This window comes from Dryas octopetala, chromosome 6, assembly GCF_963921425.1.
Source record: "Dryas octopetala chromosome 6, drDryOcto1.1, whole genome shotgun sequence".
NCBI classification, from domain to species: domain Eukaryota; kingdom Viridiplantae; phylum Streptophyta; class Magnoliopsida; order Rosales; family Rosaceae; genus Dryas; species Dryas octopetala.
In genome coordinates, this window is record NC_141371.1 from 7916847 (window position 1) to 7930964 (window position 14118).

Sequence of the window (14118 nt, forward strand, 5' to 3'; positions counted from 1 at the left end):
GTTGACCAGTCTATCTTCCTCACGCTCTATACCAAATATTATTAATATTGTTTGCACTACATTTCACATGGGAGACATCAGTTAATTTTTTGAATTATGAGATTCAGAATTGGTGCAGGAAACAAATGGAATTAATGAGAAACCAATGTCAGAAAAACCATATTTAGTGGCGCAGCAGGGTTCAACCCTGTCATAAAATCATTTGAGCAAGAAACTTGAATGAACGACTTTGATAGATAAACACAAAATGGGGGTCATGGACACCATGACCTTAGTTTTAGATAAACAACTATAATTGCCTCGGTGTATAACCCTTTATAGAAGTCGAGTCAACAAGCAAGTCTTCAAAACCTGGGGACATAAACCCTGCAGGTGACATGGGATCGGTCCATTCCCAAAAAAGAAAAAAAGGAACATTATACCTCAAAATGAGGGAAAGAGGAATTCTAATCTTCAAGCTCAATAATCTTGACAACAGAGGCATCACCAACTTTCTGGCATACAACTACCCGGTCGTGCGACTTCACCACTCCTGATGCCTTTCCATGATCAAGAGCGACCTTTAGAACTGACTCGTTTGTTGCACTCGTAGACTCTGCCTGCAAAGTCATATATAGGACCCCAAATAAAATGAAAGCGGATCAGTAGAAGTTCTTTTTTTTTTTTTTTTTTGGCCAAGGGATCAGTAGAAGTTCAAATACACAAGAAGATGCCTATAGTCAGAAGTGACTGAAATAAAGGTACAGCTTCAGGCTAGATATAACATTAACTAGCAGAAACCACAGAAGCAAATTTACATTCAACCTCCATTTAGAGGAAAGGTAAAACAAAAACACTTACAGGATGTCGAGGATCAGCAAGCATAGGGTAGAGACCCCTGACTAAGAGTGATTGCCTTGCCTGCATATTATTTTTTTAATGGAAAAAGGTTACAAATTTTAAAGATACGAGAAAACAGAATATAAGAACAAGTAAAGCATATGCATATTTTAATATGCAAACTTCTGGAAATAAGTCCCAAAATTGTACGACAAAATCACAATTCAATGATATCAAGTTTTTCCCAAGTCTGAAATTACTGGAAGTTAAGCATTCTTTGCAGTAGAACTAAATTTTACAATGCAAGATACCCATTTAATAAGCCATATTACAACTACAATCTATTGGGCTTTAAAAAATTGGCTTTCCCGTACACAGAATATAGTTGATTCATAATGAGATAACAGAAGTATACACCTGGGATTTAACATGAATCTTAAAATCTGCATGAGATCTAGAATTTTTTATGACCTTCCTTCAGCAATGTTATCTTTTAACTGGTAATCGTTTTTTTCCCCCTTGTTTGTTTAAATGAAATGCAAAACATCAAGACAAATCAACCCTTGCAATAAGGAATAGCAATCTTTTATCCCATCAAACTTTGCATATCACATGCAACTTACCAAAAAATTTAGAAAAAAAAACTAATATGCATTGCGATGGACTTCATAACAGTAAATGAGCTAGAGGTTAGTCAGAATCAAGGGCACACCTCCAAGGCTCCAATAAAGCTCCACTAAATTTAGGAAAGAAAGAAACAATTAATATGCATTGCGATGGACTTCACAATAAATGGGCTAAAGGTTAGTCAGAATCAAGGGAACACCTCAAAGGCTCCAGTAAAGCTCCACTTGAGCTGATTTGTCTTGAGTCGGGGGATGACAACTGAAAGAACCGGCATTGTGGGTCGATACTTAGCAATCAATCTGCATAACACATAATCACTTAGAAGACTTGTGACAGTCGCCAGTAAAAAGCAGCCTAAATTGATCGACTTATTAATGCCCCAGAAGCCCAACTTGTATGACCAAAAAAACAATGGAGAACAACAGATAATTTGCATTTTGAGGATACCAAATGGTCAAATACATCTACATACCTTGCAGCCCTTCCTGAAGAAGTGAAGCAAATAATAACAGAAGCCTTCACCTTAATGGCTGCCCGTACCTAGACAATAAAAACATTGCCCATTCAAGATCCCAAACTAAATCATCCAATAATTTCAACAACAAATCGAGAGAAAGCAATGTAAAAAAAAAAATCACAAGAAACTATTAAAGGAGCAACATATAAAAGTCAATACCGCAGATGATGCAATAGATTCCAAGTGTGTCATTGGCTCTCCAACATATTTGACAGTCTTCTTGAAATACAAATCTTGGTTGAAAACCTTCTCTGCCTGCATGGATTAATATTGGGAGAAACTATCAATATAAAGGAAAGGAAGACATAAGATCAAATGTGATATTTGCAATTTAGAGCATTTAGGATAAGCCAATTTAATGACAGGACCAGCACAGTTAATCAACCTCAATTCTAAAATGATATGCAGTGATATGTAGTTACAGATCAAAGTAGAGACACTAAGAAAATGAGTAAAACTTAGAAAAACTTTACCTCAGCACAAATTCTACCGACCGTAGAGATAGTATCAACAGGGTATAAACCACGAAGAGTCTCAGCACCCAGAAGAATTGCATCGCTTCCTGCACCCACAAGAAAATTAGGTTAAGAAACAAAGACATAATACAATAGAATACTTGCAAACAATGGCAAACAGGAACAGTATACACTAAAATGAGAATTCAGGAATCGTGAAAACAAGGACCTAAACGGCTAAAACAAAAAAATACAAGAGTATATCTCCAGTACTAGTAACAACAATATAGGCAACCAGATAACACAGAAATCCATTTAACGGGCCTCGACCAGTAGTCTTAAAGCACGGGTTGAATCAAACAGTGACGCACCATCCAATACAGCATTTGCAACGTCAGTTGCTTCTGCACGGGTTGGCCTCAAGTTGTCTGTCATACTATCCACAACACGTGTGACTACGGCAGGCTTTCCAGCCATGTTACACTTGTAAAGGGCAGCCTTTTGAAATAAAAAGACCTGTAAAGGGAAAAATGTTAATCCTTATTTAAAAAAAAAAAATAAATAACATGATGTCTGCTACTTGCAAGTTAAGGAAACTGACCTTTTCAGGTGGGAGATCAATGCCCAAATTCCCACGGGAAAGGATAATACCATCAGCTTCTTGCAGAATCTCATCAAAATGGGTTAATCCCTAATACAAAAAACAAGAAAAGGCATACACAAAAATATTCAGTTCTGTTATCGGAAAGTTGAGAATCTAAACTGAAATAGATGAAACTCACCTCCATATTCTCAATCTTCGCAAAAATTTGTGTCTGACTGAGGTCACCCAACTTAGAAAGGAATTCACGGGCCTGAATTGCAGCATTAATAAGACTGTTACTAAAGTTACTCAAACAACCAACTTCAGAAAATGAAGGAATCATATAAGGTATTCAGAGTGTGAGACTTGATACAAGGACATGGAACTAGGAATAACACTTACTCGGCGAACATCTTCCGCATGCCGAGTATATGACAATGAGAGGAAGTCAATTTTGTTTTTCTGTCCCCAACCACTTATAACCTGAATTAAGCATTGAATTCAAGCACTTAACAAAGAGGTCAAGGCAGCAAGCCAGAAATAACTAAGAGAGCCTTGAGTCATGCTACATCAACCACTTAAAATTTACCAAGTTCGAAGGACTTACCTCCTTATCTTGATCAGAGAGGGTAGGCAGGTCAATATGAATTTGAGAGGCATGCATAGTGAACAATGAACCAGCCAATGTCGCAGAATTCTTTACTGAACAAACTACGTCTTCTCCTTTCAGTTCAGAAACCTGATCAATCAAAAATAAAACTCATCAGTCGTGCATGCCCTATCAAATATTCTGCATGATAGTGTAGAAAAGTTTTCTTTATATATGAATAACTAAAAAAAATTTGAACCTTCAACAAAATTGTGATATATTCTTACCAAGGAACCCAACAAATTGTGTCACATATTCAAGTTCTTAGAAGAAAAAGTGTAGATTAGTTTCAGGGAAAATAGGAACTTTCATTTTTGGGGGTGGGGAATTTTACAAAAGCAAGCAAAAAGACTTCCTAAACGAGTTAGTCTCTAAGTTACTTTGTTTTACCTCCAACCATACAGAAGTAGTTTCACTTCCAGTGAACAGGTACTGACCAACAAAAATGGTATCTCCCTTCTTCACGGCCTGCAAAATCATTTGAAGATTGACTTGTTATGGAGAATTGATTTCAGTAAGGACTACAACAACAAAAAAAAATCCCAGTATTCAACTGAATTAAGAGGTAAAAAGCACAGTTTCAAGTATCTTAAAGGGAAGAAAATTTTGGAGCCACATTTAGAGATAACATACATCAACATGTCATAAAATAATTGCACAAGTTGCAACTTAATATCTCAACGGTGATGCCACCATTCAAATGACTCATTATCATCAGGACATTCATAATTCCAAGCAGCACCCAGCAGAATTATAAGTTCTTTTAGAAAATACATATAATAGGAAATGGAAGTGGGTAAAGTTTTCTACAACTTGGGCCACCAATCGACCCAAAAATCTAGGCTTGATGCAGCAATGATTCAAGTCATTTTTACTACAAGCTCACTACTTATTGGTGAAATGCAATGTCTAAAGACATGAATGCCTTCATAGGATTCACCCTTATTAATAATAAGAAACTTAAAACTAGCATTGCCTAATCTTTACCCGTCCATCTAGTTTATTATATATTAAGCCAAACTATTGCCAATATGATAAAATGATAGATCTTTCTAAACCTTTGACAATCCATCAAAATTTATGGGCAACAGCTCTGAGGACGGTTCTTGTCCGCGATCCGGAGTCAGAACAACCAAGCCATCCCCCAAAAGTGAAATGGGATTCCCGGTTTTGTTAACAACCTGCAACTCAGGGCCCACAGTGTCCAACATAACCTGAAAAAATAGCCAGATAATACCATACAGTCACTTGATTATTCTTCCTTTATTCAGCTCACTAGGAAAGTGAAATCACAGTTCTTGAAAATGCAATGAGTAAATGATTTAAAGCAATAGCAGATGTTAAACAGCTAATAAGACATTGTTTGGTTAGCATTTGATACATTTTTACATTTAGAAGCATTGAGGCTATTTTTACATTTGTTCGAAAATAGGAATTTAGAAGCATTGAGGCTATTTCCAAAATGCAGACCAAACAACACTTGAAAGACACTCAAATAATCAAGAAAGAAAAAAACAAGAAGTAAAAGGAAAATGTTAACCCAATATCTGGTTTCAGTGGAAAACAAAGATATATAGACAAAATTTAATGTCTTCATTCTCAGATTTTAAAAAAAAAAAAAAAAAACATTTGAACAAGTAAAACAAAATAAAAATACCATGCATGACAAAGAAAAACCATCACAAATCAAAAGCTTTAGCAAAACATACAGCGCAAAGCTTCTTAGTGTTCTTAACAGCCGCCTTCAGATTCTCCAGCGTCTCCTGGTGATATTCCGGGTTGCCCCACGAGAAGTCGAATCGGGCCACTGCCATCCAACACATTCAAACCCATCAACCAAACCCATATATACAGAAAAATTTAAATAGAAACAGAAATTAAAATTAAAAATTGTTTACAGCGAAAAAATCATGTACCAGACATTCCAGCGTTTAGGCAAGCAGAGATAACCTCCAGGGATCGAGATTTGGGCCCCAGCGTACCCACAATCTTCGTCATTGCAGGAAAAAAAGTCTGCAAATTTCCAAAAAATACAAAATCAGATTATAATCCTCAGCAACATTTAATCTAAGTGAATCCAGAAGTAGATCCACGCCCAAAACAATTAGAGATTTGAGTTTTCTTACGGCCTTGGATGGCTCGAGAATCGAAGCCATCCTAATCGGCTCCTCCAGAAGCAGGTGATTCGAATGCATCTTCGCTTGTGCTTGTTGTTGCTGATCCTAACAGAGAAGACGAAGACAGAGAGAGTGGTTTTGGAACAAAAGCTTGCGTTGCGTAGACGAAGAAGAAGAGAGTGAAGAACCGAAACGAAGGTGCCGAAACTCCTTGGAATAATCAGAATATGCTGTTTTTCTTCTTTCTGCTTTCGAAAAGCACTTTTTATTGCGACGACAACGAATCCTCTGCTTCCTCTTCTACCACCACCAGCAAACCCTTTCACGCTTCACTTTGGTCTCTTTTTTTTTTTGGCCAGGCACGCTTCACTTCGGTCTTTAAATATTAAAAAATTACGTATTTTTATTTCTTATGTACACTTGGCGCGATATGATTTGTCCGGGTTTTCAAAGGCTTGAAACATGAACTATGAAGTGCATCACATAGGCGGTGTTTTTCGTGGGGGAGGGGAAAGCGTAAAACGCACGCGAGGGTGTGACGCGTGGGAGGCGGGAGTGATCGTGGCGGGTGCGTGGATCGTACGAGTAGGAGAAAGCACGTGGAGTGTTCCACGTGTCTTTTTATGGTGCAAGAAAAATTGCACGTGCTTTGGGGTTTGGTTAGAGTGGCTGCTGCCTACTACTCAATAGTACTTGCTTCCTGCTTACTGCTTACTGCTTACTGCTTACTGCTTACTGCTTACTGCTTACTGCTTGCTGCTTCCAGCTTCCGCCCCACGAAAACAACAAACAGGAAACAGCTTAAACTAAAGTACTTAACAGTTAACACAGCCCACTGGACATGACTTGTGCTTTTTAGTCAATTTCTATGTGCTGTCGTTTTATGTTGCTTACGTACGGTCGTTGAAAAGCACCCAATGGTTGTGCGAAAAGTTGTTTTGTATAATGCGACCCTTCGCTCAACTTTTTGCCAGCAATTGCTTCCGGTTTCAAGTCGCCCAATTGGGTTGGACCGGAATGAGCTCCTCGTGTACCCGGCCCACCAACAGTACCATACCATCCCAGCTCGAAATATCTGGAATCCAAGTACGTTGAGTCCAAATATTTATATATTTTTGGCCAGAAGCGTTCAGATATTTTTAGTAGGTAAATGAGGGGAACTTAGAACCCTTTCAACAAAAATATTATTATTAAATCGTTTTCACATAACAATTATTGCTTTGGTTTGCACAGCAAGCTCATGTGGCCCAATCTGGACACCCCAATCAGTCCAAAAGTTTGTTCCTATGGTGTAAGCTACTACACTTCAAATTTCATAAAGAATAATACTATTTGGACCAAATTAACTGATAAAATAAAATGAACCAAATAAGTTGTCACTTAAAGAGGTGGTCATCATCTCCATATTTCTCCAAGTGACACCTCACTTGGTCCCTCTCATTTAGTCAATTAATTTGGTCTAAATAATATTACTCTTTATGAAATATTTGAATCCAAGATTAGATAGCCGTTCAACCATTTTTAGAGTGTACAATCTAATTTTCATAAGACATTATATCTTTATCTTATATAAAAAAGAAAATACTATTATTTTTCACACTTCATACATCATAAAGTCTTGATGAAATATTTTAATCATTCAGTTATCTATAAGGTTATAAAATGTAATTTGTTAATTTATTAAATTGTGCTAAAAATATTATGACAAAAAAGCTTTCACTTTCAATTATTAGGGGGATTTATTCAATTGAGATTTTAATGAAATTTAAAGGAGTTATAGACTCCTGCATATTTCATGGATTTTGTGGATTCTTATGGAATTCCATGAAATCCATCAAAATCTAAAAGGGAAAAGTTGGAACTCTAATGGCCTTTGTTTTATGTTTGAAATCCATTAAAATCTAATAAAATTCACCACTTAATGAAATCCTTTAAAATTCATGAGAGATTAAGGCCTCGTTTAGGATTGTTGTGGATGACAATTTTCAATCACCCACAACAGTTTTGTTGTTTGGTAAAAAAATGAAAAAGTGTTTTGCCCCACAATTCTCAGCTCCCCACAACAAAAATAGAAAGTAAGTTTGTAGGTGCTTTTGAAAGCTGCAGTGAATCACAGCAACAATGAAAATTTTATTTTACCCATAATACCCTTATTTTAGTAATTATAAATAGTCACAACAGTTTTACATTACAATTTAGGGAAAATGTTAGCAAAAGGACTATAACTATACCCCTATTTTCAGTTGAGGATCCCGTTTTCACTTTGCTTCAATCAAGGACTATTATTTTTCAAATGCTTCAATCAAGGATATTCCGTCAATTCTGTCAAAACTTCCGTTAAAATTGATCACGTGACCAATTTATAAAGGCAAAAAAGTCTTTTCTCATAAAAAAAAAACTAAATAAATTTAAACAATTTTGAAAACAAAAAAAAAATTCCCTCCATCTCCCTCCATCTCCCACCTTCGCCACCCCCTGCACCATGTCGACCCAACATTCCCCCCACCCAGCCCCTCCCCTCCCCTCCCCTCCCCTCCCCTCCCCTCCCCTTCCTTCCCTTCCCTTCCCCTCTCTTTTCTCTCGTATTTCTGCCTTTCTTACAAACCCAGCCCCGTCGTGACCCACTACCACCCAAAGCCAAAAACAGCCAAACTCTCTCTCTCTCGCACTCAGAAAACAACAACCATTTTCAATCTTAAAACAAACCCAACTTTTCTTTTCTCACTTTGATCAAAACCCAAGTGCTGGATTTTTTGTAGAAATGGCCACACCACTGCTGCTCATGGCCTCCGACCGGACCACCAAAACCCATGTTGGGTCCGAAGAATCCAAACCCGACCTGCCTACCAAAAGCACCAAAGGAACCAGGAAGTCCAGCAAAGCCCCAAACCCGTACGGAAATGGGGCTTTAACGGTGGCGGGAGAGACAAATCTGCGGCTATCTTGCCTTCCAATGGTTCTGATTTTCACGGAATATGGAATCCAGACACACCGGCGTTGACTTTCGATCCTGACAGCGTCGCAATTTTTTATCCTATCTTTCTTCTCTACCTATTGGTTGGGTCTGATTAGCTCCAAAGTTGCTAAAATTGAAAACCCAACTTTGGAACCCATAGCCACCGCGGGTGGAGCTGCGCGTGGTAGATGGGAGGGGTTGTTTGCTGGGGTTTTGCCTCAATTAGGCCCTATTGTTGCGTTTATGTTGAGTTTGGGCTTCAATTGTATTGAAATTCTTTGTCCAGGGCTAGGTTTTGCGACTGCGCCGGGGCTGGGTTTGTAAGAGTTTTTGCGACGGGGCCGGGGCTGGGTTTGTAAGAAAGGCAGAGATGTGAGAGAAAAAAGAGGGGAAGGGAAGGGAAGGGAGGGGAGGGGAGGAGCGGGGCGGGGCTGGGTGGGGGGAATGTTGGGTCGACATGGTGCAGGGGGTGGCGAAGGTGGGAGATGGAGGGAGATGGAGGGAATTTTTTTTTTGTTTTTAAAATTGTTTAAATTTATTTAGTTTTTTTTTTTATGAGAAAAGACTTTTTTGCCCTTATAAATTGGTCACGTGACCCTCACGTGATCAATTTTAACGGAAGTTTTGACAGAATTGACGGAATATCCTTGATTGAAGCATTTGAAAAATAATAGTCCTTAATTGAAGCAAAGTGAAAACGGGATCCTCAACTGAAAATAGGGGTATACTTATAGTCCTTTTGCTAACATTTTCCCTACAATTTACCAAACACCTTCATACTGTTTTTTGTACTCACAACACTTTTGAAAATATAGTTTACCAAACACTCAACTGCTTTATTTCACAACTGACTTTACTTCACAGCTGTTTTACTTCACAACTCTTTTTTCTCACAGCAATCCCAAACTAAACCTAAATACACTTAGATTTCAATGGAATCATTAAAATTCTGAATTGAATACACCTAGATTTCAATTGAATCTTTAAATCATGAATTTAATACACCGAGATTTCTATGGACTTTTAAATTCTTTTAAAATCTATTATAATTTCAATTGAATACACCCCCAAGATTTTTTTTTAAGTAAATTACTCTAAAGTCCATTTCACAGCCTTTAATGATAAATAAACCCACCTAAAAAGTTGTAATGATAAAATAAGTCTACTTTATATAAATAATGCCCATGTTATCTTTGTTCCGTGTTTTTGGCGTCGAGCGCTCAATGAGGTTCTTTAAATAAAATAAAAATTGGACAAATTGCCATTACCGCATAATGACAATGATTGTTAATAACAATATATATTTTTGTAATTCAAATAACTATAGTGGCAATTACCGAGCGCTCGGTGACTTTCGTGTTACGCACTTCTCATTAAAGTGAACCGAACAGGAATTTTCCGTAACAAGTGAGTTGAATTATCAGCCTAATTTTTAAAATGGATTTTTTTAATAGTTATTTTAGTATTGTGTTATTCATGTTATAAATAAATAAAAAATTAAAATTAGTGTCGTAAGTGGATGCAAACATTTTCTTATCATAAGTGGATGCAAATATTTTCTTATTTATTCTTTTCAAATAGAATACAAAGAGGAAGGAAGATGATGAGAGAAAATGGAGTGAAAAAGAGTCTGGATGGGTAAAATGCTTACATAATATTAGGAAAATGCTATATTATAGGTGTGTGTAAATTTTTTGTTTTTAAATTTGAAAGGTTATGCTCAACCTTGAAATTTTTTTGAAGTTAAATGAGCTTCATGTTTTCATTCATGATTTGAAAATGACTTAAGATTTATGGAATTAATAGTATTGGCTACATCTTTTTTTTTATAGATCGGTCCAAGGAAAATTCACCAATTCCCACCAACCAAACCAAACAACACACAGAGGCAAGTAGGCCAACTTATGTTCATGAATCATGCCCATCCAAAACGGCGACGAACCATAGCGAATTAGCGATCCCATCCAACCGGGTCCCAACCACTCACGTTCGAATAGCAATGAACTATTTAGCTCTTATTCATTACTTAACGGGACCGTCACAAAGTCGTCACGGCCCATCCCACGCCCATTCACGGCACACCCCTTCCGTTAAAACGCCTCGTCTCTCTCTCTGTCCGCCCCGAACGTTCCCACCCTCTCCTTCCTCTAACGTCGTCGTTCCGCCAACCGCCCAACTAACCCTAACGTCGCTCCCTCTAATCTAATGGCCTCCTGTGACGACGACTTCTCTCTCCTCGGTGGTGACGACTCAAACCCTAACCACCACCTACCTCACGCGCTTCACCAGCCCTACGCGCCTCCACCTCACCGCTTTGCAACGCGAACGGCCCCCGTTCACGCTGCAGCACCGCCATCGCAGCAGTCCATCCTCAACTCCTGCACCGTCGCGAGTTCTTCGGACAAGGTAAACGCTGGAGGAGAATCGCAGGACGACGGTGACAACGGCTACAGCGAGGCCGCCGCAGCGTTTTGCTCCAATCCATTCGACAGCGGTACGGATCAGAACGACGTCGTCGGCGCGAGCGAGAAGAGGAAGGACCATTCCGATGAGCTCAGCGACGGCGGCGGCGGAGCTCCGTACAGTTACAAGAAATCGAAATCCTCGGCCGCGACCGGCGGGTTCGGCGGAGGAGAGTACCGGAAGGACCGCGAGGAGTGGAGCGACGCGGCGATCGCGTGCCTTCTGGACGCGTACACCGACAAGTTCACGCAGCTGAATCGGGGGAATCTGAGGGGCAGAGATTGGGAGGAGGTGGCGGCGATCGTGAGCGAGCGGTGCGAGAGGCAGAGCAAGAGCGTGGAGCAGTGCAAGAACAAGGTCGATAACTTGAAGAAGAGGTACAAGCTGGAGCGGCACAGGATGACCAGCGGTGGCATTTCGGCGAGTCATTGGCCTTGGTTCAAGAAGATGGAGCAGATTGTCGGCAATTCGCTGCCTACCAAAGTCGCCTCCGATGACGATAAAGGTCCCGCTTCCTCCGGTACCACACCGCGGCAATCGAAGAGGTTGGTGTTTGTTTATTGTGCATTTTGTTTGGTTTATGCTACAATTGTTAACTCTAGCTTGATTGTGTTGTGTTATGTGTGGTTTGTTTAGCAGATATGCAATGACAATTACAAGTCCTGCAAGTCAGATGAATAACAAGCCCAAATCAGTACCAAGTCTTAAATGGCGGAGAGTAGTCTTCAAAATTAGTGGTGCTGCTCTTGCTGGCACTGCTCCAAACAATGTTGACTCAAAGGTTCTATTCTATGCAACACCATAGATTGTCCTGTTAGCTTGCGAATAGTCTTGTCTAGTGTTATTTCTCTCTAGCAAGTTTTATCCTGTGTTTCGTGATTGGGCAGTTGGCAATGCTGATTGCGAGGGAAGTTGCATTGGCTTGCCGCAATGGGGTGGAGGTATTGATGTCTGTATGATTGTTGTGTTCGAGTTGGTTTGCTTTCTGTCTGTTTGAGTTTAGAGCTGCAACATTTGGTTTTTTCTTGTGTGGTATGTTAGGTGGCGATTGTCGTTGGAGGTCGCAACTTCTTTTGCGGAGATGCATGGGTGAATGCAACTGGTTTGGATAGAAGTACTGCATACCAGATTGGGTACATGTTATTGCTCACCTTGCATTCTTGAACTATAATACCTTTTACTTGCGATTGTTGTATCTGCAACAAGTTTAAATAGAACTGCTGCATACCAAACTGCTTAATATTAACATGGTCATTGCATTCTTAAGTGAAGCATGTCAATGAATTTTGGGCTTTTTCTGTTTTTTATTCTGTGAAAACTGATTATTTTTGTGTGGCTGGGGCTATAATTAGATGTACAAGATAGTGATTTTTTTAAATTTTCATTAAATTTCATGAAATTGGTTGATCTTATCTGCTTCCTCTTTTGCTTTTTCCATAAAGAAATAGAATATAATTGTGAAACATAAACAAAGCACCTGAAAATGTAAGTGCAAGTTTTATTTTGTTTGAGTCGACTTCTTCTCATCATGAATGGTATGAGTGACTGCTTACTGAAGTCCCATAATCTCAATTGTCTTATGTGAACTTTTATGCATGCGCCACTGAAATTTCAAGATATGATTTTGTATGGCTCTGTGTTCATGCTGCTCGAATTTGTGGTTTAAACTTTTACATGACCTAACAAGGTGCTTTGTGATGTGTACAGTATGATGGCCACAGTAATGAATTCTATATTGCTCCAGTCAGCATTAGAGAAGATGGGAGTCCAGACTCGTGTTCAAACAGCATTTTCGATGCAGGAGGTTGCTGAACCATACAGTAGGCAACGAGCCATCCGGCATCTTGAGAAGGGAAGAGTTGTAATTTTTGCTGGAATTGGTGCTGGCACTGGAAATCCACTCTTCTCCACTGACACAGCCGCAGCACTTCGAGCTTTGGAGAGTATGGCTCTGCATCATTCAAACTCCTTTCAAACATATTACATATTGGGATTGTTCTACTTCAGCTCTTCAAAACACACACACACACACATGCATACATGCATGGATCCCCCACCCACATCTTTTGGACTCTATAAAATTTTGTGACACTTTCAATTCTTTCAGTTCATGCAGAGGCAGTACTCAAAGGTACCAATGTAGATGGTGTCTATGACTGCAATTCTCAAGATAATAATTTTACATTCGAGCACATCACTTTTAGGGAGCTGGTCACCAGAGGTGCCGCCTCCATGGACTCGATGGCACTGACCTTCTGCGAAGAAAACAGGATTCCTGGCAAGTATATTTTGTTTACTTGTAATTTGTTTCAGAATGTGCCTTTATCTTGATGGAGGCATTTGCAGTTAAGTTGGTTAATACATCAATGCATCATAATGGAGGCATAGAGGGCTAGTTCTGTTATGCTGAACAATTGTGAGAGTCTATTGAGTCATCCAACTGTCCTCAGTTTGTGATCAAATGATTGGATAGTACCTTTTATTATGTACATTGGGGATGAAATTCAATATTAATCAATATACAATTTTATGTGCAGTTGTGGTCTTTAATCTTTTGGAGCCAGGAAATATCTCGAAAGCACTATGCGGAGAACAAGTTGGTACCCTGATAGATCAAACTGGAAGGATTAGCTAATATTTATAAAATATTGAGCTGTTGTATTATTAGGTCTTATCTCAGATAGCTGTCGAGTTAGTATAAGTGATAGAATACTAATGTGTTGGGCAGATGTATCACTTGTAAAATATTTTTTCTTCTCTCCTTTTTTCTCATTATGAACATTATAGAGATTATCATTAATTAAATCAAATACCATCTAACTCAAATATCACAACACCATTTGGCTACTTGATCTTTGTGGTTATGGGTAATACACGCTTATTTTTCTTTTGTATTTAATTGATTAATATTACTTTGTTTTTTTTATTTGAA

General features: G+C 38.8%; 2 protein-coding genes across 3 annotated transcripts; one reads left to right on the forward strand and one right to left on the reverse strand.

Moving 5' to 3' along the window:
* Positions 1–201: 201 nt before the first annotated feature.
* Positions 202–6120, reverse strand: LOC147281935 (pyruvate kinase 1, cytosolic). Its single transcript, XM_086246269.1, has 16 exons — positions 5777–6120; positions 5567–5663; positions 5360–5457; positions 4709–4864; positions 4041–4118; positions 3609–3740; positions 3404–3484; positions 3201–3272; positions 3020–3109; positions 2790–2934; positions 2437–2525; positions 2123–2218; positions 1919–1986; positions 1646–1745; positions 841–900; positions 202–599 (listed from the first exon to the last, which is right to left on the reverse strand). The coding sequence occupies exons 1-16, from the start codon at positions 5843–5845 to the stop codon at positions 447–449; spliced, it is 1584 nt and encodes a 527-aa protein (XP_086102395.1). The 5' UTR covers positions 5846–6120; the 3' UTR covers positions 202–446.
* Positions 6121–10636: 4516 nt separating this feature from the next.
* Positions 10637–14080, forward strand: LOC147281936 (aspartate/glutamate/uridylate kinase family protein). 2 transcript variants are annotated; one of them, XM_086246996.1, is made up of 7 exons: positions 10637–11731; positions 11823–11967; positions 12074–12127; positions 12228–12319; positions 12894–13129; positions 13294–13464; positions 13724–14080. In XM_086246996.1, the coding sequence occupies exons 1-7, from the start codon at positions 10929–10931 to the stop codon at positions 13819–13821; spliced, it is 1599 nt and encodes a 532-aa protein (XP_086103122.1). In that variant the 5' UTR covers positions 10637–10928; the 3' UTR covers positions 13822–14080. The 2 variants fall into 2 exon arrangements, with proteins under 2 accessions (XP_086103122.1, XP_086103123.1); XM_086246997.1 differs by having other exon boundaries at positions 10640–11731; positions 11826–11967.
* The last annotated feature ends 38 nt before the right edge of the window (positions 14081–14118 follow it).